This window comes from Grus americana, chromosome 29 (assembly GCF_028858705.1).
Source record: "Grus americana isolate bGruAme1 chromosome 29, bGruAme1.mat, whole genome shotgun sequence".
Lineage (NCBI taxonomy): Eukaryota > Metazoa > Chordata > Aves > Gruiformes > Gruidae > Grus > Grus americana.
Window position 1 is genome coordinate 290,078 of NC_072880.1, and position 20,102 is coordinate 310,179.

At 45.7% G+C, this 20,102-nt stretch overlaps 2 protein-coding genes and 1 long non-coding RNA gene across 13 annotated transcripts in view; 2 read left to right on the forward strand and 1 right to left on the reverse strand.

The window, feature by feature from the left end:
• Positions 1 to 97: 97 nt before the first annotated feature.
• On the reverse strand, positions 98 to 14,562 carry DAP3 (death associated protein 3). Of its 8 annotated transcripts, none has more exons than XM_054806067.1 (14): positions 13,948 to 14,177; positions 13,002 to 13,064; positions 12,269 to 12,315; positions 8,144 to 8,266; positions 4,667 to 4,768; positions 3,721 to 3,879; positions 3,238 to 3,382; positions 2,698 to 2,828; positions 2,419 to 2,499; positions 1,854 to 2,012; positions 1,384 to 1,443; positions 596 to 685; positions 312 to 429; positions 98 to 214 (listed from the first exon to the last, which is right to left on the reverse strand). In XM_054806067.1, the coding sequence occupies exons 1-14, from the start codon at positions 14,012 to 14,014 to the stop codon at positions 129 to 131; spliced, it is 1,431 nt and encodes a 476-aa protein (XP_054662042.1). In that variant the 5' UTR covers positions 14,015 to 14,177; the 3' UTR covers positions 98 to 128. The 8 variants fall into 8 exon arrangements, 7 of the variants coding, with proteins under 7 accessions (XP_054662042.1, XP_054662047.1, XP_054662043.1 ...); XM_054806068.1 differs by having other exon boundaries at positions 106 to 214; positions 13,002 to 13,088; positions 13,905 to 14,176; XM_054806069.1 differs by having other exon boundaries at positions 106 to 214; positions 3,238 to 3,330; positions 3,771 to 3,879; positions 13,948 to 14,172.
• On the forward strand, positions 100 to 2,818 carry LOC129197540 (uncharacterized). The gene is made up of 3 exons (XR_008574343.1): positions 100 to 228; positions 796 to 2,489; positions 2,687 to 2,818. It is a non-coding gene; the product is annotated as an uncharacterized LOC129197540 (long non-coding RNA).
• Positions 14,563 to 14,640: 78 nt separating the features above from the next.
• The window catches only part of ASH1L (ASH1 like histone lysine methyltransferase), a 64,785-nt gene continuing 59,323 nt past the window's right edge, over positions 14,641 to 20,102 (forward strand). For 2 of the 4 annotated variants that reach the window (XM_054806052.1, XM_054806054.1), the window contains exon 1: positions 14,641 to 14,835. The gene's annotated coding sequence lies outside the window, so the exon portion shown is untranslated. Of the gene's footprint in view, positions 14,836 to 15,906; positions 16,075 to 20,102 lie in introns of all 4 variants that reach the window. The other 2 variants (XM_054806053.1, XM_054806056.1) reach the window with 2 other exon arrangements.

Genomic DNA, 20,102 nt, shown 5'->3' on the forward strand with positions numbered 1-20,102 from the left:
CCGGAAGCGCGTCAGCAGCGGGACCGCGCCCTGCCCCTGCCCCCGTCCCGCCCCCCGCCCCCCCCCCCCCCCGCAGACGGACACGGACACCGACACCGACAGCCGCTGGCGCTCCGGCCTTTATTGCGCTACAGGGGCGCCGACAGCCGCTCCAGCTGCCGCGGGTTGGAGCCGCTCAGGAACCGCAGCTCCTCCTTGCCGTCCTCCGTGTGTGCTGCAAGACAGAAGGTGCGTTGGGGGTGGGGCCTCCCCCGGGACCCCCGGCCCTCCGCCGCCGCTGAGGGAAGCCGGCCGGTCCGGGGGGCGCTCACCCTTCTCGTGCTGCAGCCACTTGCGGTCGAGGTAGTAGCGGTAGCAGCTCTCGAACTCCCGCGGGCTGTAGTTGGGGACCGGGACCGGGACGAAGGGGTCCAGCGCGTCGAACCCCTCCTGGGAAGGGAAACCGAGCAGGGGTGAGGCCCGGGCCGCGCCCCGTCCTGCCGCGGCAGCTCTCGGGGACAGGGCGCGCTCGGCCGCAGCGCAGTTAATCCAGAGAACGGGGAGGGGGAGCGGTTCCCCCGGCCGGGATTTGTGCGCGTTAGAGGCCAGGGCTCACCTTTCCCAGCAGCTCCTGGGGCAAGTAGGCAGAACTGGGTCTGAAGAGAGAGCCGGTCTGGCTGAGGGTGGTCACCACGGCACCGCCGTGCTGCAGGAAAGGCACATCAGAAACCCCCTGAGCCGCTAACAGAGCATCTGTGAAATACTTACGGGCTGATCCTGAGAACGAGTGAAGTGTTTTCTTCTTTGATGTTACAGTTACTTCAATTCCAAAATTCTATATGATGGACTTACTAAAATGTTCCTAGCTACACGAGCCCTGGCTACTCCAAGTCTACGTGCAGCATCTGGCGTTTCCAGTGCTGGCATTCAAACGTGTCGTTCTCACAACTGCAATACCTGAAAAAGGACTTTTCTGTATACTTTCAACTCTGAAGACTACCTGTTAAGAGATGCTACACCCAGGGGATTGGAGAAGCAGCAGCAGCAGGAGTTGACCTCCTATAGCAAGAAGTTTAACAGTTCTTTTTAGGAACTGGAAGTTCTCATTAGCTCAAAAAAATCATAAACCAAAGTGTCATTAAGGGTTATTAAATACCTCTAGCTTGGGAAGTACGAGTCATAAACTGGAGTCTGGCACAGTCATCAAGAAAAGCATTTTGTTACGTTCTTACTCTCTTTGGGTGATGTCGGAACCACTGATGAGATACTAACCCTTAACAGTTGCACTGTGCTCACGCTCTCCGCTGAAGGAACAGTGCAATGTTAGATTTGTAGCTTTATGCTTACTGGTGTGTAGCTTTAATTGCTGAGAATAACACGCCCCGCAGTACAGACTGAACTCACCCAGTCATTCCTCATCATCTTCCTTAGGTTGTACACAAGCGTCAGCTCCTCTGGAGAAACCTGGGGAAGATTGTCTGCATTACTTTTTTTGCCAGCAGTTTCTATCAGAGACTTAAATTTCCCTCCTCTACTTTAAATTAAACTGGAAGGATCATCTGCATCATTTAGATGCATTTTTTTCTTTGCTTCGACTTAGCACTGTAACATCAGCCTTCGTAATGTTACGTGGAGAAATGCCCAGACCTTTCCTGCTCTAACAAAGACAGACGTGGCCTTTTTTCTTACTGAAAGAACTTTCTTCAGTAAAAACAGCCTAAATACGTTATGAATTTTGCAGGTCTCTCCAAGCTAGCAAAACCAAACGTACGCCTTTCAGGGATTACTGTAGAACTTAAAAATGAACAAACACCCTCCCCTGCTCTGCCTTGCCGCAGGAATGCAGAAACATCATCAGAATAGTCACTTCTTACGGGGCTTTTGTCTTCCTTCTTTAACGTAGTCCTTCCCCAGAGAGCATTGACGCCGTCCACTGCCACGAGAAGTCGGAACGAGCCAAGCTGACATTGCTGCTTTATCTCTTTCAGCACAACCCCCACAGCATCACTGGCATTTCTCACGCGAGCCAAACCCTTTAAGTAGGAAAAGGCACATAACTTGGGTTGGTTTTCTTGTTGATATATCATGCTGGCAACTTTGGGCACTGTCTGCCCTTTCTAAGAGGGAAGGAACAGATGACAGTCAATTGTCCGTTCATTCCTTTCAAAGGTGCAATCTGGTCTAAGGTACTGAGCATCAAAGTAGTAGGAACTTTCAAATTCTAATTTTTGCTTCGACCCAAGTTCTGGGTACAGTCCTTTACAGACCCATCACATCTTCCACAATGGTTTTTGTAGCCACCTTGTTGATAGGCAAATGCCTTCCACTTCCTAGAACTGGTATTAGTAAGATGTTTAGAAGCAATTTGTTCTTAAAACACAATGATGGGACCTTCTAATAAAAGGTGAGACAAAGCCAGAAGCACTTGTTGTTCCTTACCTGCTCCACCACTTCACCCAATGGTCTGCCCTCCTCTGTGCTTTCTCGTTTGCCCCACACATATTTTTTTTGTGTTTTTATCTGCAGTAAGAGAACTACAATTATACTGGGCTTTAATGCAATGTCAGTGCATGCATTAATACATGAAGCGTTTCTGGGAAATGAGCAAATCTAGAATTCGTGTCAAGGTGCTCGATAACAGGAAGCACGTGCAGTCCCCGAGAGATGATCCTGTAGGTCTTAGCTACTAACCAGAATAACTTGACAGGCTCTACAGACCTCTTTTAGGAAGCGCTCATTTGAGGTTTTGAAGTTCTTGAGCCAGAAAGATGCTTGCAAAGGCTGATCAAGCCGTTCTTTGTTATAGGAAGACTGCATAAGCTCCCTGCAGTTTTTCACCCAGAGATGAGCTGTAAGCAAAATAAAACAGTTGTGTTTTGGGTTTTTTAAGTCAAAATAATTGTACGAGCTGGATGGTGGGGTGTGTGTTTGTATCTCTTATCCTTATTCTGCTACGCTGGTAAGAAAAGTCTGCCACCCTTATTGGACCCTCTCTCCCATGGGAACAGAGGCGGCCACACAGACCCACACACAGTATGTCTCCTGTCACACTCATTAACAATAGGGAAAAAAGACTGACTATAAGCATGTGAGAGCACGTGAAAATAACTTATTATGTTCTACTTTATTTGGGGGGGTGGGGTGCTTTATAAGCCTTCTCTGCTATGGAAAAAACAATGACAATTTGCTGTAGCCTACCCTACACCAGATCAAGAAGTGCATTTGATGTAGGGACACAGACAGCGTCGCTGTTCTTACCGTCTGGGATGTGCAGCACCAGCCAGCCTTGCCTTGTGCAGTAATGAACCACGTGACACAGAGTCATGGTTTTCCCTGTTCCTTTCTCACCATCTCCAACACGAACTGTCAAGGAAAGTCTCCAAAAAAACCTCTTCAATTTCTCCTTTTGCAAAAGGCATAAAGGAAGTTCAAAGGTCGTAAAAGCAGGGATGGCATTCCATTGTGCTTTTATTCAGCAGCAAACCTAGCCAAAAGAGCTCCTTCTCTCTGTATCCTCCCACCCCACTATATCAGAGCTGATGATTCCCATTCCCTTAGTTGTGCCCTATTTGTGGGTCTGTGCCATGAGCCAAATCTGGCTTAAAATAAAAGTATATGAGGTTCATGAACTTCTCGGACTAGCTTTGCTGACAACAGAGGTATGGTAGAACCACCTCCTGAAGAGTAAACCACAGTGGTCAGCATAGGATCAAAACATCACCCTCATCTGTGTAAACTCACCTCCTTGCATTTAATTTGCATTCTACCATCAAGTAAGAGATAAAAGATACAGATCACGTATCTGACAGCTGGGTGTGCGAAGTTGGAGTTTTTCAGGTAAGTGAAAAGTTCTAGAGCTGGTTTTCGCACCATCAGGCAGGCTTCATTGAAGGTCTTAATCTGAGAAAAGGAGCAGAATGTGAACAAGAAGCCAGGTGTCGGCATATGACGGCCGCTGCTGATGTGACTCCATCTCTGACTGGCACTGGGCAGAGTATGAGCGTCCCCCTGCTCTCCCCTTGTCTACCAGGCCAGTTATATCATCACAGAAGTTTATCAAGTTGGAAAGCATGACCTCCCCTTGGTGAAGCCATGCTGGCTGCCCCTGAGGACTTTCTTGTCCTTTGTGTGCCTGGAAATGGTTTCCAGGATTAGCTGTTCCATCACCTTCCCAGAAATTGAGGTTAGACCACCTGGGCTGTCAATGAATCAAAAGTCAACCACCTAGAATTACTCACAGACAAGAAATCTGTTCCTAAACTCAAGTAGGCTGTCTACGTTAGCTGCTTACGAAGCCGGATCCAGTCACAGCATGATCTGTCTCACAACAGAAATCAAGAAGATTTTTTTGTTGCTGATATAAACTTACTTCATGAGACAGCCTGTTTCATACAGAACTGTTAACTGTGGAAAATATTTCTGTCATTTATTACATAGTCAGAAGTTAGAGACGAAAAATTTTGGATAGAATGTTGCCTAAGGTGGAATCCTCACACCCTTCTGCCACTATTCTGGTTAGGTTGACTGATACCTTTTAAATGTAGAACAGTAAGGACCAGGAATAATTGCGTTCTCGCAGCACATCGCTCTCCCTTATTCCAACAGGAAAGCATCATAGCGAAGCAATGGGTCTGGTTCTTCCCACATACCAGTCCATTCCCTACAAATCTGCACTAAGACAAAGTACCTGCAGCTGGAAGCGGTAGGGCAGTCCATGTGGAAACACAGCCTTCACCTCCTCAAGCGGAATGCTATAATGGCGACCCTCGTGGTGTTCCGCGTGGTTGGCCTGGGAAGGTAAAATGCAAACTGTAACACTCGGGCAAGTCTGTTACCATTTTTCTGGATACAGAAGGCCTGTATCCCTTCTGGATAGAGAAGGGAACAGGGAGGGAATACTCAATCAAAGCAAGAATCTACTTACTGAGTCAGAAGAACTAGCATATTAAAGTAAAGCAGGAATCGTAGTGTCAGGACACTACTGGCAGATGCTTAGGAGGAATCTAAAGAAAGAATGTCCTGCCTGGCAATCAACAATAAAGGGATTCCTTGAGCTCGTATATGAAGCATTGTGTTTTGTGAGCATCGGTAGCCCTATGCTTCCTGAATTTACCTAATCTTTTATTGTTTTATTTATTCTATTACTTGTACTTCTGGTGACCACAATATCTTAACAGTAGTACGATCCCCTTTTGAGTTATCTGATCAATTCAAATTTACTTTCTTTAAGTCTGCGACAAAATTATGTTTTCTGTTTGTTCTTTGGTGTTTCTCAATAATAATTCCTACTGTGCCATTTGGCTTTTTAACTAGTACTGGTTGCTTGAGAACTCTGTTTTCTGGGGCACTAATTTCAAGTCCCTTGTTGTGACATAAGTGGTCGGTCCTCCAGCGGACTCGCGTCATTCTGCATTTATTTGTAGTGACTACGTTGAGATCTCTGACTATGCACTCTAAGAAGCAGTTGTTACTGGTATCTTGAAAGTTAATCCCTGTTTCATCCCTTGTTATACATCCTTTTTCCTTTAATTGTTCTATCTTCCTACCATGCCATGGTTGCAAAGCACTTATTTACTCTTGGTCTAGTCATCAGTCGTCGTGTCTTGTGTAATTAGAATCATAGAATGGTTTGGGTTGGAAAGGACCTTAAAGATCATGTAGTTCCAACCGCCCCGCTGCAGGCAGGGACACCCTCCACTAGACCATGTTGCCTAAAGCCCCATCCAACCTGGTCTTAAACACTTCCAGGGATGGGGCATCCACAACCTTTTTGGGCAACCTGTTCCAGTACCTCACCACTCTAACAGGAAAGAATTTTTTCTAACATCTAATATAGAAAATTAATTAGGACAGCATATAGATTATTCTGCAGTACTTCCTTGTGACTTTTAGCAACTTTTGTGCCAACCTTTGTCTGGCTTTTTTAGCAGCTTTGTGCCAAGCTTTGAAGCTTATATTGTGTCTTGCTATGCACTTTCTGCACTTTTCCTTGGATTTAAAGTAAAAAAGTCCTCCTCTATATTCTTGGGCAGGCCAATCTCTTTCTTTATTTTGCATAATAATGATCCAGGAAAAGTAGTTTTATTTATTATTCAGAAAGAAAAAGCAGCATTATTTCTGCCAGCTTTAGCAGATTTAGGGACTGACCCGGACTTTTCTTGTATTCCTTATTACCTTTGGTGTAGACCCAGGGCTTAATTTACTGAGGCCCAGAATAGATGAGAAAATACTGGTGTGGGCTTGGTCGCTCACCTGGGCAGTCTGGCTGACAAATGGTTCAACCAGAATGAATGGGGGGGGGGGGGAAGTTGTGACCCTGACCTGGCCGCCTGCTGTATTCCTCACGTGAAGCCATGCGAGCAGCTGTACCCACAGGTTTGACTACTGCCTGCTTTTGTCATGAATATTTTGATTGTCCTGGTTCCTTGATGGATTCTTCATGCACAACTGCTGTGGCTCTATTGCAGATCCATGAATTCTCTAGCCCTGGGATTCTTGCTACATGTTAGTCTCCTTCCCTTTCTTCAGACCAGATTTTCAGTCTTCCACCATGCAACATGCCTATTCTCTTATCTTCTGCCCCCCCCAAAAAAGCCCATGGTTACCACACCCCTATTCCATACCTTACTGAGGACAGGGCAATGTATCCTGGACTGTATGGTTTACCTTGGTACAGCTGCAGGATTTGAGGTACCCACCAGTTTGCCAAACTATTTATATGAAGAAACCATTTGGTAACTTCAGCAAACTGCCCTCTAAGCTGCTTGAGTTGCCAGTCTGGTGTGTATTGGTCAGTAAATCTTAGCAACAGGAAGAAAATTTTAAAAAGCTGGCTAGTCAATAGCTCCTCGGCTGTAAGGAGATGTTACTTGGCGATAGACTAAAGAGGACAACTATTAAGAGAGTCTTCAGTCTTTTTTCCACACAGAGCTGTATTTCAAACTCTGGGCTGGATTCCCTGGAGTTTTCCTGCATGTGTTGGACACAGACTAACAGCACCTGTGTTTTTGCATGGCAGCGTTATCTATGGACTCAAACAGAAGAGTGGTACTCCAGAGACCATTTTCCTTCTCAGTTTCATCACTGACTTGCTGCATAACCTTGGGCAAATTCCTTCACTCTTCAGCTCCTAAATCTGTAAACTGGGTCAGTATCTTTATCCTCATGTTTAGTCACTTTGAGTTTTGCTAATGGAAAGGTATATAAAAGCCAAGTCTTATTAAAAATTTAGTTTTCATCTGGTCATCTTAATCCCATTTTTAATGGGACTTTATGGTGCACAAGTACGGGTGCAGTCAGAGCTGTCGGGTTTGCTGATGAAGCGAGCCAGCAGAGCCTCTGCTGCAATACGCGATCTGCAGTACAGCAAGTCTGAGGAACGCTGATCTGATAAATTAATAAGCAGTGGCGGTTGTCGCCAAACATCAGGCACGTGAAGTCAGAATGCCAAAGCCAGTTGCCTGGCAACGTAAGTGGTAGGCACAGGACAGTGGGGACAATCCTTGCCATCTGGACTCTTCTGTGCAATCTATAGAGACACTCGCATCACGTGAGTAAGATCATCTGCATGCTGCTGTTTCCATAGAGACCCCAGAGGAATCAGTATTGAAAGACTCCAATTACAGAGGCAGCAGAAAAGCACCTCAAAGGCCTATTCCATTCATTTATTCCACTTCATTTTGTGCTTGAGACAGAGAGCATGAGGCTGGAATTATGATGCTGGAGAGCTGTGCTGTGCTGAGGTCATCTGGGGTGTGTTTTTTATCCCTCTTCATAGCCAATTTGGGGAGGTTAGTCAGGGAAGAATAACCCTGGAGTTGAAATTAATGGTGTCTGATGACAAACTAAGCCACATCTGACCTTCTGCAATACACAGCCTCTCATCTATGCAACTATAGAGAAAGAATCAATACTTGTTCCCAGGAGCTTTCAGGCACAGGACCAGCACTGTCTTGTTTAAACGCAGGCAGATGCACGGCACAGCCATGGCCTGTTTTCCTTTGGGCTGGGGATCGTGGTCTCTCGTCAGGTCAGCGTACCCCCCTCCCGTAGGTTTACTAGAACAACACAATCCAGTAAGCACTCCTGGCTCCAGCATGTCCACAGACAGACTGATGGAATTTTGGCACTTCGTCTGACAGTAACAATTGTGGCAGTAACTCACCGGGTTGTTCTCGCTGGTATAGAAAATTGCTCTTGGTCTTTCTGCCAGTGTTTGGGCATCCTGGTTGACAACGGAACTTAAGCAATCCTTGGCTGCTGTATGGAGGGCGTACCCGTGGTACAACTGAGGAAGGAAAAAGGCAAACAGACAACAAACTTATCAGCAGTCAAAGATCTAGTAAAAAATCCAGGTAGTAGTTTGTTTTGTACACTCATTGCATGCACATTATGATCAAGGTAGCATGCAATACAGAATAGAATTCTCTGCAATTAGAATAAAAATTCATCATTAGAATGTAAATTTATCATGAAAACCCACGTTTCACGTTTAAATGCCTGCTTCTAAACCGTTTCCATTCACTTAAGTCCTCTACCCCCTTAAGTCCTCTAGAGAGCCAAGCCCTGTACCTGAAAGTTATCCCCTTGAGATTGTTTAAGAGCACAAGTACAGCCATTAAGGTCTTATTGCTGGGAAGTTCCCACAATGTTTCTGCCTACATTGATGAATAGTAGCTAGTACCTTGAAAATTCAAGCTGTCTAGTAATCCATAATCACCTCAATTATTGAGGGATTAGTGCAGTGCTGCCCACTATTTGATATTTATAATTACATTCCCTGCACTGATTTTCCTAAACTGTGTCCCTGCATACAGGTTCTTTCATTATAATACAGACATGGCTGAGAAACTGAAACAGCCAGCTAAGCTGATTAATTCTTTTTTTCTGTAGACAGACTGCTGAAGCATGCCTGTAAGCCTAGCCAAAATAGGCAAGAAAGTGAGTAGTAGAAGGACAAGCATTTTATTATGTTATGGTGAAAGAAAATATGAGCATTTGTCAATGAATAAAAAAAGCGTATACTCCAGAGGCAGTGACCAAAGCAAGCAAAACTGAAAGCCACCCTTCATATTACTGACTGGAACAGTTGCAAGCTCCACTCTAAACAGAGCAAGTTGTTTCCTATTTTGTCTGTCTGCAGAGATGAGAGTAGCCATAAACTAAAGTTTAGAGACAGGAACAGCTGTTTCAGTTCTCCATGGCATGATGCAACTCTGCTGTCATCTGAGTTTTCTCAGGGGGTCATCTGAAAGCCACAAGTGCTCAGGAGAAAGTGTAATGTCTGATTACCCCACACCCCACGTTAAAGACACAGTGGACTCCTGAATCAGCATTTCAGCACTCCTCTTTTAGAGAAGGAATTAAACTGGTTTGTACTCAACACTAGATACCTATAGAACAAACTACTGCAATGTAAATATGGGAGATCACTAAATAGTCGCTTTCGTCATCATATTTTAACGCCACCTTCTCTTATTCTCACAATGGTCTTCTCCTCCTCAAATCCAAACGATCAATTAGGATGTCTGTCTTGGCTATGTTTAGTTTTAAGTCCACAGAAGTGACTTAATTTACAGCCTAGAGCAAGGCACTAATATGCTAATTTAATACATGAATAACTAGAGCAAGCAACTATTGTCACCTATTCACCTAGAAAATGTCAGCCCTAGGTCATTTCTAGCCTGGAATCACAGTCCCTCTCATTTTCTTTGAACATCCCCCATTCCCTCCTCCTCAAATCTCAAGTGAAGGTCTTGGGGCTGTGAGCTTTGTTCATTTAAAAGACAAGCTTACTGCTCTGTGGACATCCTTTTTCTGCAGTACCATACAAATCTTCGTGCCTGACCTGTGTAACAGTGAATGAAAATTAAGCAAGGATTGATTAACTTCTTGCTCTGAACCACGTTCAGTTTTTCTGTGTGTCTGGACTCAGCTCAAGACTTTAGTTGAATGATACTTAGTCAGACCATTATTAGCAATACCACTTCTTTAAAAGCACAGAAGATCAGCAGGGGCTGGATTCTCTATGGTACAACAGCCAGTTCCTACTAAGTTCTGTGAAGGGAGTATAAGACAGCACAGCAAGACAGGATGCAAGTGTGAGAGGGATATGTCTTGAAGTCCAGTCCTCTGTTCTTGCAGCCAAGTACACAGAATTTCTATTTTTCCATCAACAGAACATATCTTTAAAGTACTACATCTTTATTCTGGAAGAACACAGGTTTAGAACAGCACTTCTTTGAGCCTTAGCATGATAGGTCTTTCCCAAAATCAACATCTGGCCTTGTAGTGCTTTGGAACTTTTCCTTTGTGGCCTGTAGCTTGCACTGGACTGTAGAAGCAGCTTCTAAGTACCTGGAGACATGAAATTCTTCCAAACTCTTTGAAGTGGTACAAAATCAAGACAAACTCCTACAGTAGTGAATACAACACTACTCACAGCCTGAATTTGAGAGATACAGACTAGCATTTCATGAATTACTGCATTTCTGTTTACAAAATTCATGCCCAAGTGGATGTCCTGGTTACAGCAATGATACGAGATAATTTTCTCCCTAACAGCTGGTACAGTGCTGTGGTTTGGATTTAGGATGAGAATAATGCTGATAACACACTAATATTTTAGTTGTTGCCAAGCAGTCGAGGACTTTTCAGCTTCTCACACTGCCCTGCCAATGAGAAGGTGGGGGGCACCCAGGAAGCTGGGAGGGGACATGGCCAGGACAGCTGACCAGACTGGCCAAAGGGATATTCCATACCATATGACATGATGCTCTGTAAATAACTGGGGGGTGGGCCGGGAGGCGGTACAGCTTGGAAACTAGCTGAGCATCGGCTCTGGGTGGTAAGTTGTGCTGTGCATCACTTGTTTTGTATATTCTTTTATTATTATTACTATTATTCTCTTCCTTTTCTGTCCTATAAACTGTCTTTATCTCAACCCACAAGTTTTACCTTTTTCTTTTCGATTCTCTCCCCCATCCCACTGTGGGGGACAGTAAGCGAACAGCTGTGTGGTTGTTTGAGCTGCCGGCTGGCTTAAACCACGACAGTACATCTGTGTTTCTAACAGGCTACAAGAATACCTCTGAGTGACCTAGAATACCACTGCTAATGCATTATATACTCTGACTTCATAGGAGCAACATGCCACTCATTCCCTCCTCCTCAACAGAAGACAGTGGCTTATCACTGATCCCCTTGGCTTCACACAGAATGCCAGAAACATATACATATACCTTTCTGGCTCAATTTAGAGCTCAGCGTAGTAAATCCTAACATGTACATAAGGTTCTCACATTTTCACGTCATCTTTTAATGCAGTTTACGCTCGTACTGCAAAGTGGATTTTATAGTATCTTTCCATCTGCCAAAGAACAGAGTAATCTAATTCAGATCCCTGAAATGGCAGCAAACTATCACGTGGTACGTGGAGATTAATCACAAAGTCATGTGCCATAAGGTGGAGCTGTTCCTACATGATTACACATATCTTAGTCTCTAGAAAAGACTGTTTATTTCATAAAGGCTGCCATCATAAGTACAGTACAGTACAACCAGAATCTTGTCTCTGGAAACTAGTAGTTATACAGCCATCCTCTTTAATGGCTGCATATCACTATGTACTAGTGAAAAAGCATTTAAAAGACAACAACAAACGAACCAACTGAAATTCTTTACCATTAGGAAGTCATTCCAGATATGCAACGTTAATTCATTATGGCGTTCATAATATAAGGAAGCTTTACTGATAACATAGTGCTGCCGTGTCGTTGTGGCAGAGCTAATATTCCTGCACCCACCTAAAGCATTGAGCCATCTTTGGCAAAATCATCTTCCCACCAGCAACACAGGCTTTGTGAAAGGCTGGTGGTTCTGTTCTCTATAGAGGGCTTCTTCCTTTGCACTTTCCAGCAGCGCAGAGCAAGTAGATTCTCTGTTTTCTGAGAAACACTTGCACTGAAGAAGCAGAATTTCAGCATTCTGGACATTTCAGAATGCTAAACTTTAGTCTTCTAACAATGTCTTATTTAAGCCAACTAGCCAGGCTCATTTTCATGTTCTCTCTGTCCAGCCAACGGAGAGAAACGTAGAAGGAGTAACACAGACAAGCAGTCTCTCTTTCCTTTGCCCATAATGGGAGTTTATGCAACCAGCTTATAGGAGACACCAAGTTTTTAGATGACAAAAGTAAGAAGAATCTCACTTTTTACAGTTGTAAATTGTCCTTCTAGGTCATGGGACAGCTGAAATATTGGAAGCAGCATCATGCTGTTACAGGACTTACCTTTAGAGGATGGTAGACGAGTCCTTTCAGACTTCTCAGCATTTTTTCTGCAGAGACAGAAGTGGATTTTTTCATTTTTTTATTATGTTTAATGTATCTTATACTGGGAGAGAATCGTTCCTGCCCAAAGAGCCTAAAGTCTAGGCACACAAATAACTGTCAGAATGCTCTGCAGTTGACTATATAATTCTCTTACAGTTGACTACTGGTAAGCAGCATCATTTGCCTAATAAAAAAATATTACATTAATTATGTTGCCTTTTTTCAGAGAGACATTTACAAAAAACCCTTACTTTATAAGTAAAGATATTTCATTCATCTAGTGAGGAAGACAGATTCTTTTATTGGGAAAGGGCATCTGTTTTGATTCCAGCTGTTAAGAGACGTAAGAGCAAGGGCTACACAGTGATTATTTTGACGAAACTAGAATAATGCAGAGACTGAAGGTGCTTCTGTGTTTCTGGCTTCATCCTAATCAGATATTAGTATCTACTGCTCAGCCATCTTTGATTACAACAGGAGAAAGAACCCAAAAGAAAACACTCGAGCAATTGTGATGCAAAAACAGAGGCCAAAAGGTAAGTAAATTAGTTAAATCTGTCATCTCTGCCAGCATTCAAGGCCTCCTTCATACCACTTTCTTGAAAGAAAATAATGAGGATACCTAACAAAGACGCTTTAAGAATCCTTGGTTGCAATAAGTTACACAATGCATTCAACGTGAGAAAGTTACCTTGTAATTCCTTTGGAGTAATAACTGTCTTGGTGGAATCCGTGGTTAACTGCAGTGTTAATACTAAGCAAGACAAGGATGATTTAACTGCATAGAATGGCATTTACAACTGTTACTGCATAGAACGAGAAAATAACTCCACACTGAAGGACGTTACTTTTGTAAAGATGCTTTACATTCTTTCATCTATCAATGAGCACACAACACATATTTGAAAAACAAGCTCCAGTTTTGCTGCTTCAAGAATACATGAAGATATCAGCCTGTGGAAGCTGTGTTAGTCATTTTACTCTATGCCATGCTCGTGTGTACAGCAGAAGAGGAAGGAGAAATCCAGTTCTGCACGAGACTGTATCCCATTTGTTTCACATTACAGGTGGAAGTAGGGATTTGAAAGCTGTTTTGTCAAATGCAACTAGTAAAATTAAGGAGTCACAAGAACCCAAAAGTTTCTGTTTATTTTGGGCACCCCCAACATTTTGACAGTCTTCTTGAATGACTAAACTAACAGAAGTTGTAAGGGCTCTTCTCTATCCATGGGAGAGGAGCCTTAGCAGAAGAATAGATTAAAACTGCAGCTGCTTCACTGATTTGTACTGGATCAAGTTAAAGAACCGTCCAACTCAGCATACTGTGCCATTATAGAAAAAACACTTGTCTGCTTGTGGTCTTTAGGAGAGGATTTATAGATCGGAATATAATTTGCTAGCAAAAATTATGCAGAGAACCCTGAAAGTTATATTTGCAGACCTCATTAAGTCATCCTAACCTATCACCTCTCCACACTAAATGAAAAACAACTTTCTGGTTGTTTGCTGTCTATATATTTACTACTGGCTTCAGGAACCTGAAGCCAAGCACCAGAAACACTGGAGTAGAAGACAGACACAACTTGGAGCTAACCAGAGCGTTCTGGTCTTTGGACGGCAGATGTCTGCATACGCACTGCTGTTTTGGGGACCTGCTCCCCCGTGCCTTCTCCCCAGTTTTCCTTCCCACGTGCTCTGCTCCATTTCTCTCTCTTTTTCTAGACGTACATAGGACTGAGACAGCAGAAAGGCACAAAGTACGTCATTCAACCGATCTAGACGTGGTAGCCATTAGCGACACCCGGGAAGGCTGCGAAGGGGAATTAACGCAACCAGCCGCTCTTCGCCTCCCGGCACCAGAGGCTGCAGCCCTTGTACCCCCGCCGCTGCTCTGCCCCCTCCCTCCCGCAGCCCCGATTACCGCCCCCGAGTCGCCCGCACGCTGCCGCACGGCGCGGGCCCGGCCTCCACGCGGCTGCTGCCCGAGCGGCCGCCGCAGAAGCAGAGCCGCCGCGCCTCGGAGACGGGTCCTGCGGGCAGCGGCTGCCCCCACGCAAGCGGCCGACCGCGGGCCCCGGCCGGCGCCGTGCGATCCCCCCCCCCCCTCGGCGGGCACCGGGCGCCCCGCCACTCACCGCTGGCGGCGGGCGCGCCGCGCTGACAGGATCCGCCGCGCGAGAGGCCGAGGATGACGCGAGGCCGGTACGGGTCCCGCGCAGGGACAGGCGGCGCGGGACGGGATGACGCGGGTCCCGCCCACCGCTAGGCGAACGGCACCCTCTCGCGGCGGGGGCGGGGCTAGCCCGGAGGGGTGTGGCCGGGCGCGGGGCAGGCGGGGCGCCGGGCGCTCGCTCGCGGTGGAGCAGGAGCCGCCGCCATTTTGGTTTCGCTGCCTCGGCTCGGAGCAGGGCCGAAGCGGCGGCCGGTCGGTCCGGGTCCCGCCCTGGCCCCGTCCGCGCGGGCGGCCGGGAAGATGCGGCGCGGAGGAGCCCGTCCTCGGCCCCGGCAGTGTTGTCGCTGACACGGTGAGGAGCGGGCGGGCGAGCGGGCGGCGGGCGGGGACTGGGACCGCCTCAGGCCCGGAGCCCGGGGGGAGGGGAGCCTGGCCGGGGAGCCGCCGCGGGGGCCGCCCCGCCCCGCACCGGCGCTCAGGCGCGCGCTGCCCCGCATCCTCGCCGCGCCGCGGGCCGCTGCGCCGCCCCGGGCCCCGCTGGCGCGCGCAGGGCATCCCCGGCGGCGGGCGGGCGCGGGGGGCCCCGGCAGGGCCCGCGCCCGAAGTGGAGCGGGGGACCCCGGCAGGGCCCTTGCGTGAAGCGGGGCGGGGGTTCCCTGACAGCCGGGCCCGCGCCGGGAGGGGGCGGGGGATCCCTGACAGCCGGGCCCGCGCCGTGGAGGGAGGCGGGGTATCCCCGCCAACGGGGCGCGGAAGGGGTGGGGGGTCCCGGTGACAGGAGCCGGGCCCGCACGGAGGCCGTGCGCCGGCGGGACGCCCGAAGCCGGGCCTGTGCCCTGCGGGGGTGGAGAGAGCCTGACAGCCGCGCTCACGCGTTGTGTCGGGCCCCGCGGGAGCGGGGGGGCGGGATATCACCTGACAGCTGGCCCGCTGCCGCGCTCAGGGGCGGGGGGGCGCGCGGGTCACCCCGGCAGCGGCCCCGGGGGAGCCCCTCGCCGGCCGGGTGCCCGCGTCGGGTTTCAGGACGTTTCTGGCGGTGAGGTCTGTGCGCAAGTCTCTGCATCCCCGAAAGTTTAATTTTTCTGTAGGGCAGAGTGTGGCCCTTCCCTTATGGGGAGGGCGGGGGTGCAGGGCAGCGGGGCCTCCTGAGGGGGGGGGGGGCGGCTCCGGCAGTTTTTTATGGTTTTGCCTGTTGGGATACTGGCTAGTTTAGGTCAGTGGCGTGTCAGACAAGTCTTTGTCTGCTTGCAATCCTCCTCCCCAAAATCATACTTCTGCAATTCTACTTTTACTGGATTTTTAATCCTGTTTCAGTTTTATGATGGGTAATTTGGGATTTGATGGTTGAGCCTAAGTGTATCTGAGCCTTACCCATCTCTGAAATAAGAAGCCAAAATATGTTGCTGTCCTTTTCTTCCTTTAGATAGTCTCCTGACTCTCTCACTTCTGTTTTTCACCCTGGGTTTGTGGTTCCTTCACCCTGTTAATTACTGAGCAGAGAACTGGAAACTACTTGGAATGTGGGTTTCCATCAGATGGCCTCAGGACACGCATTCACTCTCTCCTGGTAGCTGTGTGTTGTCAGGAACCGGTAAGGGAAACTTGAGATAGTGGGTTCTTACGCTGGCTTTCTAGCCTTGTTAGGAGATTGTTGGGGAGCAGGGAGTGCAGGATGGATGTGTGGTAAAAATCTGTGACTTTACCTTCATGCATTTAAGTATACGCAGTTTTCATTTTCAAGAGCAATGTAGCTTTTTTGCATCTTTCAACGTTTATTTTGTCTTCCTTGCATTAGTGTAGGTTACACCTGCAAAGGCAATGTTTTCCAAGAACGAGGGAGTTTGTAGGGTTTTTTGGGTGAATCCTGAAAGATTTGTGTTTCAGATGGTCATCCTTGAGGACCTTGAGACCATCCCTGGTGCTTCTGCCTCTGCGTGAATGTGGAAGTTCTAGCAGCTGGTTGAACATATGGGTAGAGATGGGCTCTAAAATCATCATCTGTCTGCCTACTTGAGTTCTTAAGAAGCATTCTTACTTGAAAATGAAACCTTCAGTAGCTTTTCTAAACTGTATGAGAATATAAGACAGTTTTTTGGGGGTTGTGGTTTGGTTTTTTTTTTAAATTTTGAGGGGGTCTAATTACATTTTGGTTTTAAAGAGAAAATTATCGCAACTTCTTTTTGGACTTTACATTTGATTGCAACAGTCGTCTAAAAAGCACAATGTTTGAGTGATAATGAACAATAAAATAATTTGAATCATAATTTACCAAAGAAGCAGCTTGTTTTCAGTTGTTTTCAGAAGCTTAAATTGTCCTTGAGGATACAAAAAACAGTTTAATCACTTGGTGCAAGAGACAGGCTTATTGGTGTAAATTATAATGCTGTTGTCACAAGAGAAGAATGGAAATAGCACATATAGTTACTGAATCACAGTTATTTTTAAATAGGTATTGTTGTCAAATGGATTGTTGACTTTTTAAAAAAAAAAAAAAAAAAATTGTGCTGCCGTTGGCAAGAGGTCGACTTTTGCCATTGTGGACACATTTCTTCCACTCCAGTGAGGTCATGTGTTTCATCTCACAGCTTTCAAAAGAAAAAAATATTCTGATACACAGATCTAATGTGATTATTCCATGAAAGCAAAATCTGTATTTGTTCCTAATTTTCTGTATCACAGCATTACCTGTTGTGCAGCGTGGCCCACATAGTGTCTGTGGCCATCCTAGCACCAGGGTATTTTTGGCATAACCAAAGGCATTATCTGCACATTATGTCAAGAGTTAAAGGTGAAATACTGGTTTACTATGTCCCTTAACGTTATCTTTTACAGAGTTTTTTGTTCAGAAAAACCCATTGAAAGGCATTAGATGTAGAGACATGCCTCTCAGCAAGTTCCTGAATCACAAATTTAGAGGCTGGGAGAATATTTTAGCAGAATTACCACAGCATACGTTGGGGTTTTTTATACTTTTCCCTGGGCAATCAGTATTGGCTAATGTTGGGGCTAAGAGCATAAATGAAACTTTGGTCTGATCGAATATGTGTTTTGTTATACAGTGTTTAGCAATTTCATATTAATTTGCATATGACTAGTGAAACAACAAAATTATCAGGCAAGTCAAAAATCAATCTCGTGTTTCCAAACTTTTCAGTTAAGGTAGGACATCAGAAGAAGTAAGGTTAAGATATCAGAAGAAACGTATCTGCTAACAAAGTTTTCTTCCCACAGGACCATACTCACAAAATGTCATTATGTCTGCCCTCTGCGTTTCTTACCACAAAATAAGTGTCCTGCTACCATTTGCTCTCCCAGCATGTGGCCCATACTGTCTTTGCCACAAACACTTCTGTAGAATATTCTTCTTGACAAGGCAGGTACTCTGTTACTTTATGGCTGTCAAAACCACATCTAACAGATTCTATTTGTAAAATACTATATTTGTCACCTCATATAACGCAAACAGTAACTTTATTTCTGACAAGTGTCTCCATCTCTAAACATTTAAAAACTACTCACATAGCTAATCCAAGGTCCTTGAACTTCTATTTCAGTGACCTTCAGTGGTCCCTGTTGCCGCTGAGGATATGTGATGTGGAGAAATATAGTGGGATTTTTATGACATGTTCTATTCTCTTTTTGAGAAAGAAATTCTGAGTGTAGTAGCTGTCTTCTGTAGCAGAAGAAAGAAGACAAGGACTGTGAGAAGGGATTGTGGGAGGCTATAGAGTTACTAGTAATATTCTGGGATTTCAGACACTCAGCTGAATTTTTTTAATGTCCTCTGGAGCTGAAGCAATGGAAAGAACCAAAAGAAAAATACCTTCCAAATATAAAATCACAATATGTTTTTGTCAACAAAAGCAGTAGCAGAAATGAATATGACTGAGTAAATTGGACAGAGAAAAAAAAAAAAAACACCTCATTTAATATTGCTGGGGGGGGAACATATCTAGGAGTTGACAGTAGAAGTCAACCCTTATTTGTTGGGGTTTTTTTTCTGGAAAAGCAAGGGATCAGAAGAACAGAAATCTTAGCAGATGATGGGCAAAAAGGGCTTTGGATGTGTCAACAGGGGAATAAGAACAAATAATAAGTATTAAAACTGTATATGGCATTAGAAGAATCATAGAATCCCAGACTGGTTTGAGTTGGAAAGGACCTCAAAGCCCATCCAGTCCCACCCCTGCCATGGGCAGGGACACCCTCCACTAGCCCAGGTTGCCCAAAGCCCCGTCCAACCTGGCCTTGAACACTGCCAGGGAGCCAGGGGCAGCCACAGCTTCTCTGGGCAACCTGTGCCAGGGCCTCACCACCCTCACAGGGAAGAATTTCTTCCTCAGATCTCATCTCCATCTCCCCTCCTTCAGCTTCAGGCCCTTCCCCCTTGTCCTGTCACTCCCTGCCCTTGTCACCAGTCCCTCTCCAGCTTTCCTGGAGCCCCTTTAGGGACTGGAAGGTGCTCTGAGGTCTCCCTGGAGCCTTCAGTTCTCCAGGCTGAACAAGCCCAACTCTCTCAGCCTGTCTCCATAGCAGAGGTGCTCCAGCCCTCTGATCATCTTCATGGCCTCCTCTGGACTCACTCCAGCAGCTCCATGTCTTTTTTTTATGTTGGAGGCCCCAGAGCTGAAATCGTTAATGAACACCATTTAGTTCTAGGTAGTACATGTCAAAACGGATGTTAAAATGCTTCCTAGTTAATCTTTTTTGGGGAAGAACAATTACAGGAGGGATTTGAGATCTACAGAATCTACTGGATGAGAGGCTGGAAGTTTGATGTGTTTTGCTTCTTAGGGAGATGGTAGGAGGTGTCTTGATCATAATTTGTGATGTCGTGTAGAGATTTGATACTAGATGGTTCTTAATGTAGCAAAATTTATGTTAGCCTAAGATCCCGCGGATGACAGTTGTTGCGAAATGTGGATTAGGTATTGGAATAGAGTCCCCAGGGAAATGGCAGTTTCTTTCATCAAGAAAAATCTTTAAATAAAAAATGTTGATGTTGCTTTGGAAAGACCCGCTGTGAGTCTGCAAAATGTGAGCAGTGGGATAGGAATTGCTGAGCAGAGGTTTTGGCCTGGTATAGAATGCCATGCTGCTTGATTATAGCGGTACTTTCTACTCTTAGAAGTTATGAAGCGGTGTGGTTAAATGACTGTGCAAGCTTAGAAAATACTTAATTGTGGGCATGGGCAATCAGGCTACACTGCTTTAATTTCCTGTGAATCTTACTGGACACACCAGATGGATATAGTGCTTTTCTTGTCAAGGTCCTTGTAGCAGAACCATGCAAAGATCTCTTTCAGGGATCAGTATCATCAAAGCAGGTACTTTATATGTCCATAGTCCATTTTTCTGACCTGAAGAAGCCTATACTATAATTTAAAAGGAGACTTGCACATTAACAGAACAAATGTGGAAAGCGAAGTCACAGATATGTACCTTATATCACATGGGTAAGTATGATAGTTTTAGGTCTTGAAAGTACCAAATCATTGGAGTTTTCAGGGTAAATTCATGCAAGTTTTTATAGCTGTCTCTGAACTATAACTGGCATCATTTAGCTGCTTATTTGCATTGACTTCCACAAGGAAATTTTAAGGCACAACCTGCCAGAAG

Excerpts from the sequence above, each read along its gene's own strand:
- DAP3 (XM_054806067.1), bottom strand. The coding sequence starts at position 14,014 with ATGGAGCAGAGCACGTGGGAAGGAAAACTGGGGAGAAGGCACGGGGGA. Across the intron at positions 2,829-3,237 it reads GGTGCTGCACATCCCAGACG|CTCATCTCTGGGTGAAAAAC; the intron begins GTAAGAACAGCG and ends TTTTGCTTACAG. Across the intron at positions 686-1,383 it reads AGATGATGAGGAATGACTGG|CACGGCGGTGCCGTGGTGAC; the intron begins GTGAGTTCAGTC and ends CCTTTCCTGCAG.